This window comes from Lygodium microphyllum, chromosome 21, assembly GCF_053477565.2.
Source record: "Lygodium microphyllum isolate KBCC chromosome 21, Lygodium_microphyllum_v1.1.10, whole genome shotgun sequence".
NCBI classification, from domain to species: Eukaryota; Viridiplantae; Streptophyta; class Polypodiopsida; order Schizaeales; family Lygodiaceae; genus Lygodium; species Lygodium microphyllum.
The window spans coordinates 75,154,012-75,181,256 of NC_141155.1; the positions used below are offsets into that span (position 1 = coordinate 75,154,012).

A 27,245-nucleotide genomic window follows, 5' to 3' on the forward strand; every position below is an offset into this window, starting at 1 on the left:
ACTGAAACACAAAGACTCAGACATAGACAAGCAAAACTCAAACACAAAAACAAACATAGAGAGAAGAAACTCTAAAGTGAATGAATGTTGTAAATGAATGTAAGAGTGTACACATTCCCCAAGGGCAAAGCAATGGAGTGTCGGAGAGTGATGTCCACTGACCACGGATCCCAAGTGTTGTAACCACTAGTCGACATGAGACAGTGCTTAATAATGAAGGGCAACAGGCAGGTCACCAAAACATAATAGCCAAAGACTGAAATCTGGTAAATGCAATAGTGTACTACCAGAGGAAGGCTGAAAACTAATCACCTAAGGTAAAAAACTATGAGGTGCCAATACGAGAGGTATTTGCTGATGTAGACGGCTTGCTAGACACCAAAAATGCACATACTGCAGCAATCACTTGTTGGTGGGAGAGATGGCAGCAGCCTGTTGCATGGCACCAAATGCTAAAAAAGCTGGTTGATCAGGTGCTATGATGATGCAACAGATGGAGACCTCGAAATAGCATGGCGATGGCCAAAAACATGCTGCCTAGGGTTGGAGAGTGATGGGTTGCAATCGGTGATGGCTCGATAGCAAATGGTAGGTGGCTGATGGCTGAAATCTGCACGAAAGAGTGAGAAACTTGCACTAAAGGATGAGGCTAAATGGCAGGCAGGCCATCTTTTTATAGATATTGAAGACTGCCCCAAAAATTTAGGGTTTTGGGAGACCACTGAAGCTCCCTCAAACCGTGCACGAAATTTGAATTTTTCATTAATTGAGCATATTTTGGGGCTGTTCAAAATGCTAATCAGTTGTAAAGCATGTTTTAGCTCAACACCCCCTCTTGGGCACAAAATTGAGCCTTAAAGGGAAGGCCTACAATGTTTACCCCAAGGCATCCCACCCCAAGGCAACCAAGGCATCAAACAAAGGCTGCATGTCAGCTGCCCAATGGCCAACCAAGACTACACAAGCAATGGTTATCTTACCAAGTGAGTCCAAGTAGTCACCCCAGAGAGGATAGGGCATTGGACAAAGGGTGCTCATCAGCTGCCCAGTGGCCTACCAAGCCCTAAAAAGATGGATGGAACCACATTGAACCTTTTTTTCATTTTTTGGTGGAAAGGTAGTTTTAGGGGTAGCAGCCAATTAAATAATAGTAGCCTAGAAGACGGAAGTAGGGGTGGTTCACTCACAAAACAGTACAAGCTTATCCAACCACTTAAGGATGTCGATGATGAGGAAAAGGTAATGAAGTATCATGTGAAGCAAGGATGGTTGTGTAATATGCCGGTGGAAACAACTTAGGATATGTCCAATGGTGCTCTGCACAAGGGATGCATAGTATGCTACACGCTAAAGAATGCTCATGCAGCAGGTGCTACTTGGATAGTGTCCCTTGTGGAAAAATTGTTCACTTGCCCAAGCACCCTAGTGCAAAGATGATGAAATCATGCAATGCATAAGGAAAGGTACAACACAAGGGAAGGCCGATATCGAAGACAAGTGCCGAAACCTGCAGAATACCAAGAAGGATAAAACCCCCCTCTCAACCTCGATATTGATGCCAAAGAAGGAAGAGGAGCTTGAGGATGTTGGTCTTCGTATGGTGTCGGGAACCATGTGGACGAAGATAATGAAGCATCCCTACTGAAAGAGCAAGGATAGAAGGCACTACCATGATAGCATCAAGAGAGACGTTGTAAGCTCCGCTGCAAGAGGGGAAGCCTCCATGCTGGTAGAAGAGTAAAACTCCAAGTAGATGGAACCATGAAAGGAACGACGTGCATCTCCCATCTCAAGCTCAAGAAGGACTAGTGCAAGCTTGTATGTTTACCCTACTCTGAAATACAAAACCCTGCAAAAGAGATCAAAATTGGTAAGCATAGAGGTGAGTAGTGAGATGCTCCAAAAAACAAAAAGCAAAACTAAAAAATAAAGAAAGCAATACTAACTAAAAGTGAAATACAATGAGGTGTACCCAAGCCGATCCTAGGTAAAAGGTAAAGAAAAGAAAAAAGAGCTTGGCTCACCTACTTCTCGTGGCACTGTTGTTGGGCCTGAGAGGGGATGTTAAGCTAAAAATGCATTAGCTTCACTTAAACAGCCCCAAAACATGCTTAATTAAGGAAAAAACCTTATTTATTTAAAAAGAAATGTGTTTCTAGAGAGTGTTTATATCCCATAAGCACAAACCCACTTGGGAGGGCCCAAACTTTCTATAAATAGGTATGTTGCACTCCATTTAGCCTTAATCTTGTTTTTGCAAATTTCAGGTATTTCAACTTGCTACCCGACACCCTAGGTGCCGAGGACATCACGGTCCAAGCTCGTCATTGCTATCTACAACATTCTGGCACCTGTTTCCAGCCTACCACACACTATTCGGAGCTAATTTCAGCATGTTGCCTGTTGCTACTAGTTTTTCTTGCGTTTTTAGTATTTTTCTCTCTAGAAGCCTACTTTTTTGTTTTCTCTCTCTTGCAGCCAACGTTTTTAGTCTTTCTCTCTCCTCACCTACGTTTTTAGTATTTCTCTCTCCTGCACTGTTGTCTGCGTCAGTTCCAACCTTCCTTGGCTGTATTTGCTAGTGTTTGACCTCCAGAGGCTGCCTTGCTACAATTCAGAATCCGTTCAGAGTACGACACACTCTCCAACGCATTACCCCTGCCCTGATCCTTAAGATATAGGAGTTCGATGTATAGTATTCATTCACTGCATAGTGTGTTTGTTGCATGAGCATTGTATATTCAATAGTCATATCATTTCATTTATTCTCTGTGTTTATTGTCTTTGAGTTACCCTAAACCTAACTGTGTTCTTCTATCAGTCTGTGCTTTGTTGTATGGTGTTATTTGTGTTTCTATGTTAGGGTATTTCTTCACATATAAGTATGCAATAGAAGTCTAAAAGGGGAAAGGCTAAGTATGTGGCCACCACTATATATGACGAGGTGGAAAAGGGGTCCTAGAATGTGCAATGGATGCCCTAGGAATGGATGCATAAAGTGAAATAGGTGAGCCACTAGTAGACCAATCAGCCAATCCTTCAAGAGTAGTAAAGGAGATAGGCTGTTGAGGCTATCCACATGCCACATATCCAGTAGGCATTGGGGCAGATAAAGCAGATGGTGTAGCAGCAAGAGGCATACCCCCACTAACTAGCCACCTAGAGTAGAGACAGTAGCAGTAATCTGCAATGGTTTTCTAGGAGGAAGACCCTAGAACTTGGTACGATACTTCTCGTTCACATAACCCAACCTCTGCAGTGTGTACAAAACCCATTTTTCTTAGGAATTTGTTGCCAAAGGAGTTGTGTTTCTTTGGTTCCATCAAAGAAAGTGGTATCACCCATGTTCTGGCTTGCCTTTGCATCGTGCGAGTTCTTACCACTATTGGTTCCGCCCCACCTCCCCCCAAAGAAAAGGCAACCAATTATTGAGCTAAATCACGCTTTTCAGCTGATTAGCATTCTTAAACACCCCCAAAACACACTTAATTAATGAAAAACCCTAAAAAGGGGAGCAGTCCCAGAGAGTTTCAATGGTCCCCCAAATTTCTTTGGGGCACCCTTCAATATCTATAAATAGGCAGGCTGCCCCCATTCAGCCTCATTCCCATCTGTGCAAGTTTCACACCCCGAGTGCAAATTTCAGCCACCATCAATCTACCTCTACGTGGTTGTCTAGCCTTCAAGACTGCTACCACCTCTCCATCAGCAGTTGCAATGCCCTGGCACCTTCCTCCAGGCTATCGCCTACTGTTTGGTGCCTTCTCCAAGCTGTGTTTGGCATCTTCTAGCCATCCCTAGCATCTTCATCACCTCCAGCTACTTGCGTTTGGTGTCTCTTCCTCCAAGCGACAGGTGTTGGTGCTCCTCCTCATCCAGGCGACATACACAGTTTGCGTTTACACTCATCTGGGGGCTGCCTTCTATCTCCACAGCTTCTCCTACTTGCATTTGGTGCTTAGGCCCTTCTGGCATCATCGTTTTACAAACTACACACTCCGATTGGTGGTCACAGACTTGGGATCCATCTCTAGTAGACATCACTCTCCGACACACTGCTCTACCCTTGAGTATTTGTACACTCTTACATTCATTTGCAGTATTCATTCACTTCAGAGTTGCGCTCTTCTTTTCCTTCTTCTGTTTGTGTTTGAGTTTTTGAGTTTTGCGTTTAGGGTTTGAGTTTTGCTTTCTATGTTTGTGTCTATCTCTTTGTGTTTCTCTTGTGGTCGTACACTCTGTGTTTTCTCAGTGCAAATACTAGCAATTTTCTTCACATGGTATCAAAGCCGGTGCTCTTGTAAAGAGTATCCTACGGATATTGTGGAGAGCTAGTCTTTGTGCGAGGCACACAATACGACTCGTAACCAAATCACAATGTCCCAGACACCTTCTCCAATTCCTATGATGTCCTATCAGGCTTCTCCATCACTCGAGGCCTTGAGAAGGCATTATGGACTCAGTGAGGACGACACTCCACTTTCACCTTCACCTTCTTTTCCTACTCCTATTCCAGATTTCACTAGCATGACAGAGGACTTTGAGAAGTACTATCGCAACAAGTACACTAATGTTTACACCCCTCCTACAAGCTTTGCTACCACATTAGTACCGGTTGGTGAGATTGGCCCTCTCCAATCATGAAGGACATACGGCATTTGGAGCGTCTGGCGATACATCTTCATCATTTAAGCCAAGTTTAGTGTCAGGTTGGTACAACCCTTTTGAGTTGAATGAATTAAAACTCTCGCTTGTTTCTTCTTTTGAGGTGCAGGATCCGGATGGCTTTGTGTATGTGAACTTTAATAGAGGGGGCTCACGAAGCAGACAGAATTCAAGTACATCTACAGCTTCTATTTCATTTGAGCATGTAACACACACTTCTCACTTCCCTCCCATCCCACCCTCTTCTACCTCCACCCTTGATCATCTCTCTTTATCCTTTCAAAATCTCGGATTACACTCCACATCCGCTTCACACACACTAGGGGTTGGATCTTCCATCTCCGCTTCTAGCACCTTCTCCTTCTCTACCCCTTTGCACCATGGTACTTCGTTAGGGGGAATGCCACCCTTTAACACAGTGCCTCTCACCTTTTTGCAAACGAGCACACCCATAGCACCTGGGACGGCTGTGATGGGCATACCCCTCACTACCCCCAGATTCACCTCTTCCATGACCACTCAGACGCAAGGGATTCCATCCTTGGCTTATGGTGCGTCATCCCACTTCCCTTGGGTTACACCTACGCAGGAATTTTCATTTTCTACTCCACATGTTCCCATCCCACCTCCACCACGGGCTACTCATACAACTACCATGCTTATGCCTAGTCAGCCCATCCCCACCTATGGATCCACCTTGTACACTACCCGAATGCTTGGTGGGCACTTTGGGGCCCATTCCCAAGTGCACTCCACTCCCCCATCTTACCCCCATTTACACTTTTTCACACTACCCATCTCCAAGCACTACCACTTCTGTTGCAACGGCCAAGAATGCCTTCACGGATAAGACTCGTTTTAACTGGCTGAATTTCACTACTTGGTCGAATTTCATGCAACAAGTGCTTGAGTCTCAGGGTCTTTGGGACCTCGTCATTGGTCTAGAGCCTATGCTGGCGGACCCTCGACTAGCTCACCCTAGCTACATCTGTCAATGGAGAGCCCACAATGCCATAACCAATGTTGAGCTGATGCAAAGATTGTTTCTTGAGTTTCACTCGTAGTTACAGCACTTCCCGCTCGCATCAGAGTATTGGAATCATCTTCTCAACTGCTATGCGGCCCGAGATCGTACTCCGCACATAAATCTCAACTTTGAGCTTCAAGAGTTCTCTCTTAAGGAAGGGGATGATTTGAAAGTCAAGCTCGCTGAATATAGGCAGTTACTTCACTGAGTTCACCACTAGTGGCTCTCCAAAGTCAGACGACGATCAGGTTACGTTCTTCTTGAATAAGTTGTCTGACAAATACTTCAAGCACATCATTTCACAGCCTCAATTGCCAACCTTCTACGAGTATGAGTGCCAGTTCTTGCATTACGTAAGGCTGCATGATCAAGTCCATAAGAAATCCTTATCACAACCTTGTTTCGAGCAAAGGGGGTTGGTTGTCTCTTCTTCGAGAGGGAAAACCAACAGTGGCAAGAACTCGCAAGATGCGAAGGCAAGCCAATCAAAGGGTGCCTCCTCTTCTTTAAATGGAACCAAAGAATCTAGACAAATTTGGCAGCAACTCCCTAAGAAAAACTGATTTTGCACACATTGCCAGAGAGCAGGGCATGTGGATGAGGAGTGTCGATCCAATGTCTTCCACCTAAAAAGCCTTAGCAGACCGCTGCGACTGCACAATCTAGTGGGGGCCTACACCTTTCGCTCCTGCTTCATCTGCTCCTTTAGCACTCGTTGTTGCAGCTAGACATGTGGCCCCAGCACAGCCTCAATAGACAGTCTCTTTCACTACCCTTGAGGGACTGGCTGATTGGTTTGCAGGTCCCGATCCTATTGCATTTCATGCATCCATCTCACCTTCTTCTCCACCTCGTCAAGCATTGGCCAAGTTTGTCAGATACGAAAGATACGATACGGTACATAAAATACGGTACTAATTGGTACTTGATGATTTTATAAGGTACAATACAATATTAGTACGAAAAAAAAACAAAAACTTAGTTATTTTGGTTTATAGATAATAGAATACATGTTTAGAGCTAAAATAGCAATGTCACTTGAGTTAATAGGATGAATACATGAGGGTAACAAGGTAAAACCTCATGCACAACATACGCAACACACTACTAGAAGACAAATGGGAGTGTATATATAATACATCATACAACAAAGCAAAGTGTAGGGTGGATAGATAAAGAGGCTCTTTATTCTTTCTTTCTTTCTTTTTTTTTTTGTGTGTGTGTATGTGTGAGAGGGGGAAGGGGGATGCTCTTGAAATTGCATACTCATCTTGGAAGTTGGGGGAGAGAGAAAGTGAGAGGGACTTGAAATTCTAATAATAAGCATAAGGCTTAGGAGTAAGTCTTTATAGGCCAAAAATAACCTGTTTTTTTGTATGAATTGATATGGATACGTACTGTACGGTACGGTACGGTACGAACAGTACTGAACGAACTAGTCCGTACGTAGTATGAATACAACTATGGCCTTGGTAGAGCCCTGCTACTGGACGTACACGATGGTAGACACTTTCTTATACTAGCATGTCTCTAGGTCCTTTAGGGTACCCTAGGTCAATCTAGCATCCATTTTTCGCACTCTTAGAGTCAGGCCCATAGGATTCATTGTCCTTAGCTTTTCCATTCTTAAGTCTTCTGTTGCATTTACTCACACACATACACATTCATTGCATTGTCTTTTCAGTTAGATTTTCTCTGTGTTATGTTTTGCTTTGGAGCATCTCACCACTAACCTCAGTGTTTGCAGATTCTCATCTCTTTTGCAGGGTTTTGTCTTCCACTGTAGGGCTAACTTGCAAATTACTTTGGTCCTACCTGGGCTAGAGACATGGGGATGTGCATTGTTCCTTTCATGGTTTCATCATCCTAGGTATGCTTGCTCTTTTTCCAACGTGGAGGTTTCCCCTCCTGAGGCGGATCGTGCAGCGTCTCTCTCAATGCTATCATGGCGGTGACTTCTATCTTGCTCAGCCAACAAGATGCTTCATCCACTTCATCTTCATCATCTTCTTCCATTCCTTATGGTTTTCGGCACCACACGAAGACCGACATCAAGCTCCTCTTCCTTCTTCCGTATCTACATCCAAGTTGAGAGGGGATTCCTACCCTTCTCAGTATTCTGCAGGGTTTAGCACTTTGTCTTCGACATTGGATTCTTCCCCCCGTTGTACCTTCCCCTTTGTATTGCATGATTTCATCATCTTTGTACTAGTGCACTTGGACATGTGAACAATTTTTCCACGAGGGACACTGTCCAAGTGGCACCTACTACATGAGCATTCTTCAACATGTAGCATACTTTGCATCCTATTGTGCAGAACAACACTTTAGCGGATCCTAAGTTGTTTCCACCAGCAGTTGTTGACACCACACCACCATACTCCCTCATCATATCTTTCCTTGTCATCGACACCCTTGAGTGGATGGGTAAGCTTGTACTGTTTTGTGATGTATTGGGTGTACCCTCCCTACTCCCGTCTTTTGGGTCATTCTTACTCAATCAGCCACATCCCATAAAATTTAACTCTCACTTTCCTTTTTCTTTTTAAGTTCAATGTGGTTCCATCCGCCTTTGTAGGGCTTGGTAGGCCACTGGGCAACCGATATGCACCCTTTGTCCGATGCCCCATCCTCTCTGGGGTGACTACTTCGACTCCCTTGGTAAAATAACCGTCGCCTCTGTAGTCTTGGTAGGCCACTGGGCAGCTGACGTGTATCCTTTTTGTCCAAAGCCCTAGTTGCTTTGGGATGGGATGCCTTGGAGTAAGTAAAAATCAAAGTGATTGGCCTAACCTTTCAGCTCCGCTTTGGGCCCGAGAGGAGATGTTGAGCTAAAACACGCTTTTCAACTAGTTAGCATTCTTAAACAGCCCCAAAACACACTTAATTAATGAAAAACCCTAAAAAGGGGAGCAATCCGAGAGAGTTTTAGTGTACCCCCAAAAACCCTAATTCTTTGGGGCACCCTTTAACATCTATAAATAGACAGGCTGCCCTCATTCACACCCTTGAGTGCCCATTTTAGCCACCATGAGTCTACCTCTACATGGCTGGCCAGCCTTCGAGACTGCTGCCACCTCTCCATCAGCCCTTGCAGTGCCTTGGTGCCTTCCTCCATGCTGTGTTTGGCATTTTCCAGCCATTACCAGCATCTTCATCGCCTTCAGCCCCTTGCATTTGGTGTCTCTTCCTCCAAGCGATAGGTGTTGGTGCTCCTCCTCATCCAGGCGACATCCACTGTTTGCGTTTACACTCATTTGGGGGCCGCCTTCCATCTCCACAGCTTCTCCTACTTGCGTTTGGTACTCCAAGCCCTTCTGGGATCATCGTTTTACAGACTACACACTTCGATTGGTGGTCACAAACTTGGGATCCATCTCCGGTGGACGTTACTCTCCGACACACTTCACATCATCCCTCTTGCCTCTGAATGGGTGTGTCTGGAGGACTTCTTATGGACTTAACCGTGCAGCCTCACATAACACAAGAACTGACCCTTAAACTCATAGAAGGTCGAAAATCTAGGTAGTGAGATAATGTGCTGGATAAAATGGAAGTATTTGTCAGGCAACTTGTTCAAGAAGAATGTAACCTAATTGTTGTCAAGAGCCAATAGTGGCAAACTCAATGAGTAATAGCTGATATTTTGCCAACTTGACTTTCATATCATCCCCTTCCTTAATGGAAAACTCTTGAAGCTCAAAATCAAGATTGATCCGTCGAGTGCAATCTTGAGCTACATAGCAATCAATGAGATGACTCCAACGCTCAAATGCGAAGGGAAAATGCTATAACTAAGAGTGGAGTTTAGGAAGCAACCCTTGCATTAATTCAACAATGGTTGTGGCATTGCATGCTATCCATTGACAGATGTGATTCGGTGAGCTACCAACCAGCATAGACTCATCGGTACCAACAATGAGGTCCCAAAGTCCCTTAGATTCAAGCACTTGTTGCATGAAGTTCAACCAAGTGTTGAAATTTGACCCATTAGAACGTGTCTAATCTGTGAAGACATTCTTGGTCATTGCAACAAGAGTGGTAGTACTAAGAGATGGAGGTGTGTAATGGGAGTAGGATGAATAGGGGGGGGGATAGGGTGGGGAGTAGAGTATACTTGGAAAGGAATCCGAAAGTGCCCACCTACATATGAGAAGTATGCATAGCGGATCCAAATGTGGGCAAGGGCGGATTGGGTATGGGCATGGTAACTACGTGTGGAGCCCAAGGTGGAGGGATAGGGAATAATTAAGTGTCTTTTGGGGCTATTTAAAAATGCTAATCAGCTGTAAAGTGTGTTTTAGTTCAACACAAATTTCATTAAAGATTACCAAAGTGTTTGCATCCCACAAGCCAACACTCAAAACTTTGGGAGGATCCACAACTATAAATAGGAGGTTTCCTAGCCACTCTACCCATCCTTGTTTGGCAAATTCTCCATCAGCCGGTGCCCAAGCTCCACTACTATCTACATCCCTCCTTTATGGATACCTCGGTTCGTGGTGCAGCCAACACTTCTCTAGCCTGAGGCACCCTCTTGGCAATTGCTGCCATCTGCTCTAGAGCTGTTCAAGCCTAGCATTTGCTGCAGATTGCTGCTGGCCTGTTCAGCCCAGCCTTCTCCATATAGGAAGTCCCAAGAACAGCAGCCAGAAAGCTGCATTTGCAGCTGCCTGCTGTCGCCTAGCACCCGCTGCCCTAGTGTTTTCACACTGTGCAAGCCACCCTACTACCACTGCTTCCAATCAGCCTGATCCAAACATCCAGATCTGCAATTGCAGCTATTAATTGCATCCAGAGGCTGCCTATTGTGATTCGGGATCTGTTCATAGCACAACAAACTCTCCTATTCATCTCTTCCGTGGTCCTTTCTGAGACACAAGAGTTTGAGGTTTTGAATTCGCTCTTGCATGGTGTGTTTACAGCATTCAGGATTATTCATTCATTATTAATTATCTTTGAATCACTCTTCACCTTTGAGTTCTATTATTATCACTTTGTGTTTTCTCATACACTTGTATTTATATTTTATACTCAAGTATTTATTTACAATACTAAGCTAGGTGAGGACATAAACACAAAGCAAATATGGAGCTCAAATGTGGATAGTCGGAAAGTAACAACATGATATCCCCATCAGAAATATGCCACTCTACCTACAACGATGGAGCCCTCCTAATGACGAAGATCCTAGAGCCAATCATACCCTAAATGTCATTTGAGTAGATGCACCACTATCCATAAACCAAGGGTCCTCAAAAGATGAGCAAGCCATAGGAGAGTCCTCCACCTTGATGAATATGAAGGAATACAAACTCAATTGTAAAAGGTAAAAGCAGATGTGGATGAAGAAATAGGCTCCTTCAATCCATCCTTTGTACCAAGACAAAGGGTATTTCTCCTAACACTTATTGAGATCTGTGGTGAGGACACTTGGGAAAGCCCTCCGGTTTAACCTTTTTCTAACTTAAGAGTCAAATGATGAATCCAATTTGAGTTTCTTCCCTTTGTTTTTCTTCTTTTGTCCTTTCTCAAATGGATTGGCCACCTAAACACAACTAACTACACTTTGAAGGCCATGAACTAAAAGAAGAGGGAAGCCCAAATCCAAAACATGCAGGCCCACAGAAACGAAATTCGATGGACGGTCACAAAATAGAGGCAAGGTGCCAACACCACTAATAGGCACCAAAGAGGGGTGATGATGATACCCTTTAATGGACGAAGATCCTGCAAAAAATTACCTCAAGGAGTCATATGACTCGATACACCACTGTCAATATGCCAAGCTTGCTCAATAGACAAGACAATCATAGAAGGCTCCTCCACCTTATAAATGTGTATAAGCACGGACTCAGTGATAAAAGAGGATGACAAAGTACTCCTAGATGAAGGTGATGGTATATCCTCCAACGCTTCTCCTTGGGGTGTGACGTCTTCCCACAATGAGGACAAGGGAATATCCTCGACTCTTCCTCACAAAATCTACATCAAAGTCGAAAGATAACTCCAACTTCTTCCTCTTCCTTTTCTTCAGTTTCGCTTGTCCTGTACCTATACATAAAGCGCATAAGTATGGCCATGTGCTCGAGCTCCAGAAGAATTTGTCTCATTGGGGTGTACATCCTACTCAAGCACCAATGGAACTAGCTCCTCCCAAGTGAGTCTCTCCCGGCTATGAGAAGTCAAAAGACTAATGTAGAACACATCATATGTCGGTGACGGAAGATATGAGGGAAGTGTCACAACTAGGTCCTCCAAAGAAATGTTCATACCAAGGGATGCAAGCTCATCCTGAAGCTCCTCCATTTGACGGATGTGATCCCTTATCATAGGGGAATCTACGACAAAAAGTTGTCGTAGCTTCAACTCGAGAGATGATCAATGCCCATATGTCTGGGTCCAAAAGAGAGAAGCCAATCTCCTCCAAATCTCTACAGCGGTGTGGATACGTCTAACATGTACACGCACAAAATCTATACAACTCAAAAAAAGAAAAGAGTGGACTCTGGCATTCAACCGATCCCATAAAGCTGCTGAATTCGAGGTTTTACTCCATCATGGGGATCCACAATAGGTCAGGGTATAGGGACTATAACAAAATCCCAAAAGTCACAGTCATCAAGGAGACACTCCATGTGGCACGACCATAGAGGGTAGTTCGTCCCATCTAGCTTGTTGGATGCAGGTAGAGAGGGTAGGATAGGCACTTGCTTAGTAGATGCTATAAGATGGTGGCCAATTTGAATCGTCTTGAACCACACGATCCCCCAAAGCATACACGTTGGCCATACTTGTCCTTCAAGAAATACATCCAAAAAAAAACCACAAAGATGCTACCACTGGGAAGTTCTCCGCCTATACAAGGTCCTTCTATCTGCAGGCCAACAAACAATGTACCTGCAGCAATGTAGACAAGGAGTATCTGAGATGAGAGAGACAACTTGATGTGGAGGGGGAACAATAAACATAGACGAATACAGGTCTGAAACCTGTAAACGTAGCTGATCCAGGGGCTGGTATCGTACCAAGAGTGCCCGGAAGTGCAATGCCTGCAGTAAACGTGATCTACCCTTTGTCAAGCCTAACAAAGAGGCTACCAAGCACCAAAAAGAAGTTGCCCTAGTAAAAAAGGACCAGCCAGTAGGTAAACACAGCAAAGAAAGAGGTCTATCCACCTGTAAATAGGCTGCCCAAAACTGCGCCACCCAGACTGCTGAGGTGCCACCCACCAACAAACCAACTGCCCAGGGTGATAAACGCAGATTGGAAATGGAGAAAACAGTCACAGTAAAGATCTGGACACCACACAGCACTGGAAAAGACTCTGCACAGCAAAACGCAGATGGGCCACTGCTGCCTGCAGGAAACGCAGGTCTGAACCTGCAAAATGGTGCTGCCCAGCCAATAGAATAGCTGCCCATGTGCAGATTGAAGCTGCCCAGCCTGCAAATGTGCCACCCAGCCTGTATAAGGCCGCCCAGGTGCAAAATGCAAATCTGCCCTGGTAGACACAGCAGTAAAGGAGTGGAAATAGGCCGCCTTGCCTTATTTGACTCCAAACGCAAGGTCTACAACACGTAGGGATAACACCTAGAAAGTTTCGTTGCAGAAAGCGCGCTCCTCTTCAAGATCTCCGGCTCCCATGCATGGCTCTAATACCATATGAAAGTGCGCAATGGAAAGAGGAAAGTGAACATGGAGAGAAGACAAAGACAAAGAGTGAACACAGGAGAGAGAAGGAACAGTGTGACTGGAATGGCTAAAGGTACAAGGCTGCAACAATCTGCCCCAACATGCAGCTCTATGCGTCAGTGTGGGTGCCTACTGTTGGAAGTGGACTGCTGGACACAGAGTGGGATGGTCTGAGAATGCCACGAGCAGCTCTCATCATTAATTAATTTACAACTGCGTAGATTTAAATTGAATCATAATGCATAACTATGTGAAATGGAATTAAAACTCCCCTTGTTTCAAGTAGAACGCTCTAGAAATTTATCATGCTAAAGTTAATAACTGATGATGGTTCATCGCAAGACATAATCACTTGCACAAAATTTTGTCACGTTCCTTTTGATCTACCCCTTTCTTCTACACCCAACTTGTGAAGAAATACTTGTTCACAGATAACAAACACAATCATACAACAAAGCACAAACTAATAAAGAACACAATTAGGGTTAGAGTAACTTAAAGACGATGAACACTGAAGAAGATAACGAATGAATGAATGCAGAATATATACAATGCTCAACGCAACAAACACACTATGCAAAGGTGAAACACTGACCCCCAAACGTGTCTCTAGGGCCCGGGTAGAGAGCATGAGGCTTGAGCTGGAGAGTATGTCCTACTTTGATAGATCCTGAAACGGAATAAACAGCCTTCAGAGATGTTTACAGGGCAGCCACACAACAGCTAAAAATTGGTAAATGCAAGCTTTGATGACGTGGCAGGCTGGTAGATAGTAAACACATGTACAGCTGATGACATGGTAGGCTAGCAACAGCAGATCTGAGTCAAACACAAGTTGTGGAGTGATCAGCAACAATAAAGGCAGCAGTTAAGGAGTTGACAGCAGGCTGAAACCAGTTGCCAACAAGAGCAGAGAGACTGGACAGCAAGCGCAAGGTGTAGACAGCAGCTCAAACTACAATATCCCCCATGGACAGAGTGTGGACAGTAGAGACAAGCCCCATGAATTTGCAAAACAGGATTAAGACTGACTAGTGGATAGCTTGTCTACTTGTAAATGGATGGGTCCTCCCAATTTAGGGTTTGTCTTACGGGAGATAGACACTCTCTAGGATTGCATTTCTTTTTAATGGAAGATTGGTAATTTTGAGTTTGGGGGTTGTAATTAAGCACTAATCAGTTTATAATGCCTTTTTTAGCTCAACAGAACTAACCCTTCTTGTGGGTAGACCCTTTATGGTTAGGTTTTCAAATTTGGAATCTAATGTTTACTGTAAACCTATCCTATTTCTTATTTTAAATACCTAACCCAACATGACAACCTATCCTTTTCCATCTTACACCCTATCAACTGAGCTTGGAGGCTACTCTAGTTAATGGCAACATAGGCTCATTCAGCTGCCTTCACCATAGCTGAAATAAAATCACCTTCATGGGCTGCACGATAAACTGCCCGCTTTATTCTTCTTCTCGTTACGCCAAATATACTAACCTAATGACTTGATTACTATTGATACAATTGCCTATGTTGCATCTCTATGCTTTTCAGAGCCAAAATTCAGTCGATTGCCCCAGTCGTGGCTGAAAAAATGACGACAAATTCAGAAGCATAATTGGAGATTTGGAGCACTTTTCTGCTAACAGACATGTCATATTCTGTATTTCTCTATGTCCATCTCCTGGTTGTGAGCTTCCACCGAAGTCTAGCAAGGACAATGGGAACTTTGGCACTCTCTCTATCCTTTGTGTGTGACAGCAGTGTCCATGTTAGGCACATCAGATGAAGATTAGGGCTTCTCAAGTATTTTCCCTACACTTTACAGAATTTTGAGCACACAAGAGGGCTCTGGACACCCATCACAGCTACTGACTTGCCTGTGCTACCATCGACAAAGGGTTCTGGGTTGTTTTGGTGGGAATGGTTGTTGTTGTTTCTTCACAATGTCGGAGATTGGTGCCCCCTTTGCATGTGTGTTGCGTGCACATGTGAGTACATGTATATGAAATGTAAATGACATGTTTTTAAAGCCAAAAAGATCGCATCAGTGAAAATTGTGTAATGTAGAGAAGTAGGAACATCTTTAACAAATCTATAACTTGCCAAGGCTCATGTGCTACTATGATTTCCACTACTAGTATAGAGAAGTGGGAAAGCCTTAAAAAAATTTGTAATTTTCCTGGTATCACATCCTACTATGATGTCCAATAAAGTAGGGTGCTTTGCTAAAGTCACAAGTAACAAAGTTAAAAAAAGTGGAACTATGTAGTTCAGAATTAGTGAGTGGCACCGACTTTAACAAATATTCCATCATGTGACAGTATTTTTCTAATAGAGAACCTAAAACATAGGTTGGCTAAGATAATACATAATGTTTATGCATTTCAGGATAACAAGGTCTCAAATTACTAACACTCATATTGAAGGCCACACGATGCTCACCACTCACCAAATGCTTTCACACCAAAATGTAAACAGCACATAGTAAAGTGCAAATGCACATAACAGTTTAAAACACCTAGGTCAGAGTTTTGTCACTTAATAGCTCTTTACATGGTGTGTCACTTATAGAAAAGGACCAATCCAGTATTATTGCCATAAATGAGCAAATGAAAAATTGTCATCATATTAAAAAAGCATAATGACATTGAAGGTCACCTCTCTCTTTAAACCATTCTCCTCAGTTGTATCATTTGCATCTTCTGATGAGGCCCTCACCACACATGCTTTATTCCTTGGAAGTTGTAGCCTTGTGAACCTAAAACCAAACAGCGCATGTAAAAACCTTCTTAGTTAACTACACTTTGTAGTTTTACTTTTTTACCCAAAAAATGAATCGTACAAGAATCCACTTTGTGTGCACCTCATTTTGTAGCCCAATTTTGAATATGAACCTTAGATCCGCACCAAAATCTATGTAACCCACTATTACATCACAAGGGCGACAATCAAACAAAGAACTCCTAGAAGGTACATGGCTAGACGTGCACATGCGCAAGAGAAGAGACAAAAAGTGGGAAGGAAGAGGAAATATTTTAAGCAGCATCAATAAATATAAGCACGGTCAAAGCTTCTTGATATATTTCCCTCCCATGAATTGGAATAGCAACCACCTCCACCTATAAAAACCAAAGCTCTGAATGTCCTCCCCAAACTCCAGCAGAGAATGCAAAACTCACTAATATTGCTATTCAAATCGGTTTTGCAAAGGAGCAATGCGGATTTAGACTTTTTGGATCTATTTCAAGTCAGATTTGGCACATGTACTGGATGAGAGCATGCTGAATTTTCACAAAGCTATCAAAAAATTAAAGGGAAGTGTGTTGTTTAGCTCATGAATTCAAGTTTTCTTTCTTTTTCAATTCCAATGTCATTATTTCAATCAAAAGGAAAAGAAAAGAAAAGAAAATACAATTGCACGATCATGAAGGTTAGGAGTGAACCAACACGAGTGCAAAGGATCTAGAACCAAAAATTGATGGGGCTACGGCATTTAAAGAAAATTGGGAAGACTATTTTGCTACTAGCGAACAACATGAAATTTAATGTGTCAGGTGGATAACATAGAAATGCAATTGTATGTTTTCGTGCAAAGGATGGACGCTACGAATTCATGTGACCCCATTGGTCGAATTAGTTGAGAAGTATAAGGATAAGGAAAAAGATATGCAAGATACTAGATCCACACATGTAGACCCTATTGGATTTAAGATTGCAAATGCACACACACAACTTGGAGAAGAAGTAGCCTAAGAGCACAAGACACAAAATGTTGTTAGAAGTATCAATGTAGAGGATTTACAAAAATATGTTTGCCATACAATGAATGGGCATATATTCAAAGCCGGGGGAAACTTGTAGTGAGGGTAAAAACGCACAAACAATCCTAAGTGTGTTCACACACATCACTACCAAAATATGGTAACAAATCCCCCTTGGAGTGATGTTGTAAACAACAGCTGACACTCATGTATAGGGAAGTGCTAGTCCTCAAGACCAAAACTTTGCAACTGTTAGGTAGGAGCTTAGCTATACATGCACACACTCACAGCGAAAAGTGAACGAGAGAGAGAGAGAGAGAGAGAGAGAGAGAGCAAGAGACAAAGAGGTAAAGCAATGTCTCATCAAACGTAGTGCAGAAAACACCGCGCCCAACAGAGATCTTACAAGCACGGAGCACTTCTCCCGTTGGAAGACCCCCAATGAGCCGCCGCCACATGAGCACTTTTCCCTGATATGGGACCTTAGACTTCCAAAGCTGGATAAATCTTTCCCGCCACTTCTTTTTACTGTCCCTACGATGCCATAACCTATTCACTTTCCCCATGACCCATCTCTTGGCTTTCACCATCTAATGATATATCTAATTAGCTAACCTTTTCTCAAAATCATCAGGAAGCACAAACATCGAATCACGCCAAGGATCCAATGGCTGATATGCAGGCAAAGGAGAGAACCTCTAAAGATTGTCCTATATGGGTGACCAAATGTCCCTGTATCCACAAGGCACCCTAAAGTACTAACGAATACCCCTAAAAGAATAAAGACGGCTACCTAGCAATAATACCATCACGGACTGTCTTCAACCCCAACCTAGCCATCTGATTAAACTTGTCTCGCTGCAAATCTTTTTGTGGCCAATCCAACAACCTTGGGAAGCCAGTATCTCTCCTTGCATCGCATTTTCCTCCTTACGAATATCCGAAGGACGCCAAATTGCAAAACGAAGCATCTCCTGCCAAGAAGCTATCAAATGAGAAAGGAGAAAAGACTGGGAGACCTTTATAGGCCTCGTAGAGTTAAGTGCATGCCACTAGGAAGCATGAATAACCGTGCTACCATGAGAGATGCCAGTCTTTTCTATGAAGAATTTGGCAATATCTAACCAAGGATGACAGTGAATACATAGACTCTGCAACAGGGATAGCCTCAAAGCGGCCATATGCAAATTAACATCCAGCAAAGCTGCACCCCCCATCCTTTCCAGAGTCGTCACATGCTGCCAGGAGATCCATACCTGCCCCAAATGATTGCCTTTCTTTCTCCAAAGCATAAATCTAATAGGCTGAACCAAATCCAAAATGGACTTCTTAGTCCAAGGAAGCAAAGGCAAAAAGAACGAGATCATAGTAATCATAATACTTTGAGCCACTTTTAGTCTAACATGTAGAGGCCAACTTTGGGATTTCCAGTACATGAACCTTCTCTTTTTTTTCATGAAGATAATTGAATTAGATAGTGAATATTTACATCAGACCATTAGGTCAACATTCTCTCTATATCTCTTACTTTCTATTACATCAGACCATCAAGTCAGCATACTTTGTCTCTCTCACTCTCTGTGTAACAAATATTTACATTAGGCCTACAAGCTCTCAGAACAACCTATTACATGAATAGTACTAACAGATCACACAGAAGGAATAGTTGGAGTAGAGCGAACAATCGCCAGCCAAGGAGCAGCAATATCCGAAAGAACCAAGTCCGTTGACATCATAGAGGAGATTCCTGGAAATGAGTCACAGACCTGTTCGGGCATTTAAGGCTCTCCTTGCCCATTTGCCTCTTCGGTTTAATCAATCTTTTTTGCAGCAAAATCAGTTTTTGGAAGGTCTTCAGCAACTAATAGCCTCTTTTAGCTCCAAGGTCCTATCTACAAGGATGGGAGCATGGGGGGTTTTCAGGGATAATGCACGAACGTTATCTTGACAATATGGTATTCAGCATGCTTCCTTGTTTCGAGCTGAATTGCAGCATGCTCAATCCTTATTAGCTCATTCCTTGTCTCTCTGTCAGTCTGGGGATTCAAATGATGACTTGCTCACATGCATTGAATGGCTGAAAGGCAAGGTCCAATCTCTTCAGGAAGAGGAATATGCAAAATACAAACTGTTGGCCAGAGCTAAAGCTTTACATGGTAACAATTGTCAAACTCATCAATTTTTTGCTCGTCTGCATCAGAAATATGCCTAGGAAAACAATGTGTGCTTAAAGGATGGGAAAGGTGATATGGTGACTGATCCTGCCTACAGTATTCGGATGACTGTTAACTTTTATAGAGCCTTGTTGCGACCGCAAGAGATTCTTGCCGATGCTGTTCTCTCTGCTTGACAGGCATTGGCATTTAGGCAACAGGTGTCTCCAGCCAGTCTGCTCCGCCAGGCAGTACCAAATCTACCCCCAGCGCCCCTTCAACAGGAGCCACCCAGCTCCCGCTCAGTCAGCCAGCACCCCTTCAGCAGGAGCCGCCCAGCTCCCACCCAGTCAGCCAACCCTGTCTGCATTGGGTCCCTGTGCCCACCTGCCCCTGCACCTCAACCTGTTCCTGCGCCTTGACCAACACCTGGCCCGACTGCCCTTCCTGCCTGCAACCTGGGCGCCGCCCGTGACCTGCACCCGCCTGCTCCAAAGTCGCCTGCCACCAGCACACGACTGCTGCCTGCGCCACACAGTCCGCCATCTGCGCCACAAGCGCAACCTGCACCCCACACACTGCCAATCTCAGTGGGCCACCGCCACCTGCATGCGCCTGCTGCCCCGCCTGTAGCTTCCCTTCTGCACTCTGGCCCTGTTCTACATTGCTTGGCCTGGCCTAGCTTGCCCACTATCTGCCTGCTGCAGCCTCCCACCTACAGCTCGACTACCAACTGCACCCACCGCCTCTAGCTTGACCTCCAACTGCTACCTACACCGCCAGGTCCGCATCCACATCTCAGAACTGGAGGTAAAACGTTTTTTTTTTCAATTTTTAATTTAGATTCACTTCTGGGGAAGGAGCTTTTGCCCAAGCAAGCACTATCAACTTCAATACGTGTCTGGGACATGATTACTGCAGAGATTTCTTGGCAAGTCAGTCAGGAAATTTGGGGTTTTTGGGTATTGTGCAGACATTGGTACATGTAGTACAGCTCCAATCTAAAATAGACTAATTTTGAGCATTTTGGTATAAGAAAATTTGGGGCTTTTGCATCTACAATGTTGCTGAGCATTTATTGCACCTTGGACTGCGTGCATTTCAGATAGTTTTGACAATGTGCTTCAATTCACTAATTACAGTAAATTACTTACTGTAATTTTTGGAAATTCTGAGATTTCCAAGTTGGTCCACCTTGGAACATTGCTCTTTTGCTCTTTGATTAGCATTGTTTGTCATGGCAAATCAGGGAGGGGATGTATTTACTTACATATCCAAGGAGGATAGGTTGGATGGTAACAACTATTCACTCCAGTCCTTCATGATAAAGAATGTACTAATTGCGAAGAATCTTTGGGATTATGTCAGCGGTGAAGAAGTTAGGCCCGGAGTTGTGGCTCCTGCTACTCCTCCAGGAGGACGTGGACAACAAGTAACTCAGCTTGTTCAGCCTCCTCCATCTCAACCACTTCCCCAGAGATCAGCAACACAAAAGGCATGGGATACACGGGATGCACAGGCTTTGTCGTTGATTGCATTGGCAGTTCAACAATCTATTATCCCTCACATTCGGTCTGCAGATTCTTCACGAGAAGCTTGGCTGACCTTGGAGCAAATGTTTGCTGGAAAGAATGAGACCCGCATCTCTTTCTTGAAGAAAGAGCTTTGAGACAGTGAAGATGGATGAGGGTGATTCTATGCAGGATCACCTAAATAAAATTCAAGACTAGAGTGAGCAACTTATGAATGTTGATGAGTATTACTCAAATGCACAGATGATATCTACTACCTTGAATTCATTGCCACCCTCGTACTTGGCCTTTCATACAGCCTTGAACCTCACCATGAGGATTGCACCACAGCCACTTACTTTCCTTCAACTGGTTAGTTTGCTCTTAGAGGAGAAGCAAACACGAAAGAACACTGGTGTGGATGACAGAAGGGCAAGGGCAGCCAAACAAAGAATGCTCCGCACATCCCTGGGACTTTAGGCACTTCATAGGGCAATAAGAAACAATGGGGCATGCAAGCCAAGAAGGGTAAGTGCCACTACTGCAAGAAGCCAGGCCACTACATCACTGAGTGTAGAAAGTGAATAGCCAAGGAGTAGTAGTCAGGGATGTCTGTTTCTGATGCATCTTCCATTGCTACTGAGTCAGCGTCCTTTGTTGCAGACAGGGACTATTGTTTTTACACATGCAGTTATGACTCTTCTTGGGCTTATAGAGCATTTAGCTCTACTGAGGATGCAGGCACATGGTTTTTTGACGATGGTGCATCTAGGCACATCACATCTCACTAGATTTGTTTACTTCTATTATTGCAGCCCAGTTGGCAAGTCTGTACAATGCGCCAACAATGCATCATACCCTATTAGAGGTATTGGGGAGATTGTGACAGCCATTGATAGCTCTATTCTCCACTTACAAGATGCCTTGTTTATGCCAAGTATAAAGAAGAATTTGTTATCTATTTCTTCTTTGGCACAATGTGGTTTACAAGTCACCTTTGATGATGACAGATGCATGGTGAGAGATAAGGAACACATGACTTTGGTTTTGACTCGCACTCTATGTTATGGGTTATATAAGTTAGATGCTCTTTCAATTGATCAGTCGGCCTATTTGGCATCTACTCTTACGCCTACTATGTTACAGGCAGAGTTATGGCATGCTCGCATGGGACATGTAAACTATGGTAGCTTGATGCTTTTGCAGCGTACCCAGATGCTTGATGGTTTATCTCTCTTGGAGAGACCTCCTGAGCACTTATGCGAGGGATGTATTTTGGGAAAAATGCATCGATTTTTGTTTCCATGTGATGTTGCTTTTAGAGCCACTGTCAAGTTACAGATTGTGCAGTCACATGTATGTGGCCCTGTGCAAACAAAGTCATTGGGTAGCCGTTACTATTCCGTCACTTTTATTGATGACTTTACTGGTTTCTATTGGATCTACTCTTTAGTGAAAAAGTCAGAAGTGTATGATGCATTTTTGGCTTTTCTAGCACTTGTTGAAAACCAATCTAGCTGCAAATGAAAACTCTCTGTTCAGACCAAGGGAGGGAATACATGTTCTCTATGCTGAATTCCTTTTTGAAGCAGAAGGGCATTGTTCATCAATACACCATAATTATACTCCATAGCAGAATGGGATTGCAAAGAGGAAGAATCGGTCACTCATGAAGATGGCCAAATGTATGCTGAAAGCAAAGAGCTTGCCACATAGTTTTTCATCGAAAACCACATCCCTAGTGACAAATACCTTTTTAGAGACAGGATCGTATAATCTATATCCTTTGCTCTCACTGTTGTACCCCACAAAAATGCATTTAACAGCCTTATTATCCAACTTCTTTCTGAGTACCTTGGGAATGTGTGCATATGCAAGACACCCAAAAGTACGAAAATGCCTAGTAGAAGGTTTCCAGCTGTTCCAAGCCTTGAAAGGTGTGATATTCTTTAATGCTTTGGTAGGACATCTATTCAAGACATGGCAAGCACACATAATTGCCTTGCTAGTTTTGACATATATCAAGCTGCCAGTGATGTATTTGAAGGGCTGCTACCCATTTCATTTGGTGATTCAGCTGGAGTTTCAGCCAGTGAACTTAGCGTTCACCTAGCTGCTCCATTGGGTAATGCAGAAAATCAGGCCATGGCTGATCTGAATATTCAGCAAAGTGCTAAAACTGAAATTCAGCAAGAGCTAGGAGGCTAGACAAATGCCTAGATGGTATTTACAGACTATGAAAGATAGTCATTTGGACGCTCCTATTGCTGGTCGTACTAGAAGGCAAGCTCGTATGCATGATGGTGCACATACCATGGAGTTTGTTATGGCAGCACATACAGTTGATGATGAGGAGCTTGAATGTTTTGAGGATGCACAACATAGTGTGCATTGGATGGCAGCAATGCAAGCTGAGTTTGATTCCATCATAAAGAATCAAACATGGGATTTAGTGTCTTTGCCTATTGGGAAGAAAGCCATTGGAACAAAATGGGTCTATAGGCTGAAAAGGAATGTAATGGATCCATTGACAAATATAAAGCCAAGCTTGTAGCCAAGGACTATGCACAAAAGAAATGCATTGACTATGAGGAGACATTTGCTCGTACCTCTCCACATGACTACCATTAGGTCTATGGTTGCTTTGGCTGCCCATTATGGATGGACTATGCATCAGCTAGATATAAAGACTGCATTTTTACATGGGAAACTTCATGAAGAAATATATGTACAATAGCCCATTGGTTTTGCAATTGAGGGATCCGAACACTTGGTCTATAAGCTGAAAAAGGCTTTATATGGCTTGAAACAAGCTCATCAATCTTGGTATGCAAAGATTGATGCTTTTTTACTCAACCAAGGGTTCATAAACAGCTCATCAGAGTCTACCCTTTACGTATGTAAAGAGGGGGGATCCTTGTTGGTCATTTGTCTATATGTTGATGATATTTTGCTTACAAGGACACGTGCTGATCAAATTTCAACATTCAAACAAAATTTACAGCAAACTTTTGAGATGTCAAATTTGGGGCCTTTGCACTATTACTTGGGCATTCAGTTTGTTAATGATACTAGAGACATTGGTTTATCACAGTCAAGATACATTGGTAAACTTTTTGAGAGGTATGGCTTACAGAACTGCAAGCCAATCTGTACACCAATGGAACCTCGACTACTAAAGTTATCATTGCATGATGACAATGACTTGTTTGATATACACACATATGCTCCAGCAGTTGGATGCGTTATCTACCTATGCAACACTAGGCTGGACATATAGTTTGCAGTTTCAGCCCTAAGCAGATATATGCATCAACCACGCATGTCACATTGGCAAGCTGTCAAGCATGTTTTCCATTACTTGCAGGGTACTAGGACTCTTGGATTGCTTTACGCCAAGGGGGAATCACTGCATTTACATGCTTACAGTGATAATGATTCTCATCACTCCACTAGTGGCAATTGTTTCTTTCTTGGCTCATCTTGCATTTCTTGGCTTAGCAAGAAACAATCCACTGTTGCCACATCGTCATGTGAAGCTGAATACAAGGCAACTTTCACTACCACACTTGAATGCATGTGGCTTAGACACTTGCTAGCTAATCTGGATGTATCTGTCACAAAGCATGATCCTTTGCTCATTGACAGTCAGAGTGTCATTGCGGTGGCACGAAACCTAGTGTTTTATGCACACACGAAACACATTGAGATCCATTATCACTTTGTCAAAGCGAGGGTACATGTCAAAGATATCATCCTTGTCTATTGTTCTACCACCAGTAATGTGGTAGACATCTTCACCAAAGCTCTTCCTCGTGACAAAGTTGAAGCATTTCGAAATGCTTTAAATTTGATCTCCTTTGGTAGATGACCCTTGTATTTTGATCACTCTTCACTCCAGGGGGGTTTGTTGGGTTTCATTCATGCCTACGCTCACAGAGGAGTGTTAGTGATCTTCAGTAGATCATTAGGGCACTTTTTACTCTCCATAGGAGAGATTTTTTCCCCCATATTTATTCCCTTTATTTTATGTGCCTATGTCACACAGTTTTGGGCACTTATCGTGTTTCACACACTTCAAGTGTGAGCCCTCTTACCACCCTAAGGTTTAAGAGTTATACTTTGTACTTACACCTTACACTTTAGATTATTGCATTGGGTGTCGTGCTCTCACACTCTACATTGTCGACTCAACTCTAAGCTGAGCTTCAATTTCTTCCTATTCTCACAATCAAGAAATCTCAGTATACTACATCCAATAGCAATACAAATTCAAGAAATACCACAAGGACGCCAATTTTGAAGTGAACAAGGTCTCCAATGTTTAAGAATGTTATCGTAAAGTGTGCATTTTAGTTTATGTTCATTTGTTAATTGTTATAATTAAGTGCTTGATCAGGTTTTACCACCCTCTCCGAGAAGGAAGACTAGTTTCAGGTCTTCTAGTCATTTTGTTGTGCCCCAACCGACAGTTGGACAAAGCTAACATATCCCATTGTCTCCACCTCCACCAGCACTTTATGGAAACATTCATGTTCCAATGCCTCCGCATCATTTAGTACCCATTGGATATGTCCAGTCTATTTCTCCCTACCCACCTCCTCCACCTCCTTATCCCCTTCCACCACCTCCTTCTTATCCATTTTATTCCACTTAGCTGACACCTCATGATTCTTCCTCCTCATTAACCAAACATGCCTTTAATGACAAGACTCGTTTTAACGAGTCAAATTTCACTACTTAGTCAAACTTGATGAGACATGTCCTTAACTCACAAAACCTATGGGATATTGTACAGGGGTTGGAACCCCAACCTAATCCTGCCCTTGTTCCATACAAGATTGTCCGCTCACGAAAAGCTAGAAATGCATCCGAGATTCTCGAGTTGATGCAGGGTTTATTACTTGAATTCCATTCGTAGTCTCAACACTTTGACTTAGCATCTAAGCATTGGGCACACTTGACTAATCATTATGCGGCTCGGGACAGGACCCATTGCATCAATTTGGATCGTGAGCTCCAAAACTTTAAAATCAATGGCCGGGATGACTTGAAAGTCAAGTTGCCTGAATATCGATACCTTCTCCCCGAGTTTTCTACCATGGGGGCTCCTCATTCCTCAGACGATCAAGTCACATTGTTTCTTAACAAGCTATTGAGAAAATACTTCCATTTCGTGTAGTAGTTGATCTCACAATTAACTATGCCCACATCTATGAATTTGAGATTCAATTACTCTGTTACACTTGGTCATTCAATCAATTTCATAGTATGACCTCTACAAAGGGAGCTCTCCCTGCTTCTTCTCGGAAGAGGCAACAAGTGAAGGGTAAACAAAATCAAAACTCCAATAAAAATCAAAAATAAAACCAAAATCAAAATCAAATTCACGATAGTGAGACCCTAGCAAACTCCCACTTACTCTAAAACCCGAGTGGCAAAATGTACTGAAGAAAAATCAATATTATGAACATTGTCAGAAAACCGGCCACTTTGAAGACAAGTGTCAATCAAAGGCAAGAGACACAGCACCAAAAGCAAAGACTCGGACCCCTGCTCCTCAGTACAACACACTCTCCAACTCATTACTTTTGCCACGATCCTCGAGACATGAGAATTCGAGGTATAATTTTTATTCCTTGCACGCTTTGTTTGCTGCATTAGCATTGTATTATACTTATTCATTCATTCACATCTTCACTATGTTCATTGTCTCTGAGTTATCCTAACCCTAACTGTGTTCTGTTGGGTTTATGCTTTGTCATATGCTTTCATTTATGTTTCTACGTTAGGGTATTTCTTTACATCCGAAACCTCCTATCCGGTTAGAATCTGTAGAGCCTTGCAAGCAAAACCATGACCAAAAGTCAAGCCATAAGAATAAATAAACCAAAAATATCTCAAAACCTACAAATATGCAGTCCAATGTGATATCCTAGGTACAGTGAAGTATTGACTAAGCAAACTAACTGAGTATGCTAAATCTGGCCTAGTGTGAATCAATCAAAGAAGCTTCCTTACTATAGACCTATAGGTATGCTCATCGAACAACTGACCAAGAGTATACTTAGATGAGTAGACAGTAGGATCGAGAGTAGTGGCCACATATAGTACAATATTGTTCACCAACTAAAGAGCATACTTCTACTATGAGACAAAAATACGACCCTTGGAATGAGCAACCCCCATCCTTAAAAGTAAGACAATTGACCGAGGTTGGTCATCTCAAATATGGAACTAAGTTGGGCCTTAATTTTCGCTATGGTAGCAAAATCTAAGCTAGTAAGGAGTAAATCGTCAATGTGCAGGAGGATATCGTTGACCCCATCTGAAGTGATACAAATATATAAGTTCGGGTTATAAGAGATAAAATGGTCTCCCTGAGTCCTAAGGAACTCATCCATTCTCTTGAACCAAGACCACAATGCGTGATTC

General features: G+C 43.1%; 1 protein-coding gene across 5 annotated transcripts in view; it reads right to left on the reverse strand.

The window, feature by feature from the left end:
• EGY2 (ethylene-dependent gravitropism-deficient and yellow-green-like 2) overlaps positions 1-27,245 on the reverse strand; it is a 106,762-nt gene that overhangs the window by 41,255 nt on the left and 38,262 nt on the right. Inside the window, exons 1-2 of one of the 5 annotated variants that reach the window (XM_087661120.1) lie at positions 16,044-16,143; positions 13,983-14,057 (exon numbers count right to left, since the gene is read on the reverse strand). In XM_087661120.1, the coding sequence (XP_087517246.1) occupies positions 13,983-14,018 (36 nt within the window). In that variant the 5' untranslated portion in view covers positions 14,019-14,057; positions 16,044-16,143. Of the gene's footprint in view, positions 1-1,669; positions 1,850-13,982; positions 14,058-16,043; positions 16,144-27,245 lie in introns of those variants that run through there. The other 4 variants (XM_087661121.1, XM_087661119.1, XM_087661124.1 and 1 more) reach the window with 4 other exon arrangements.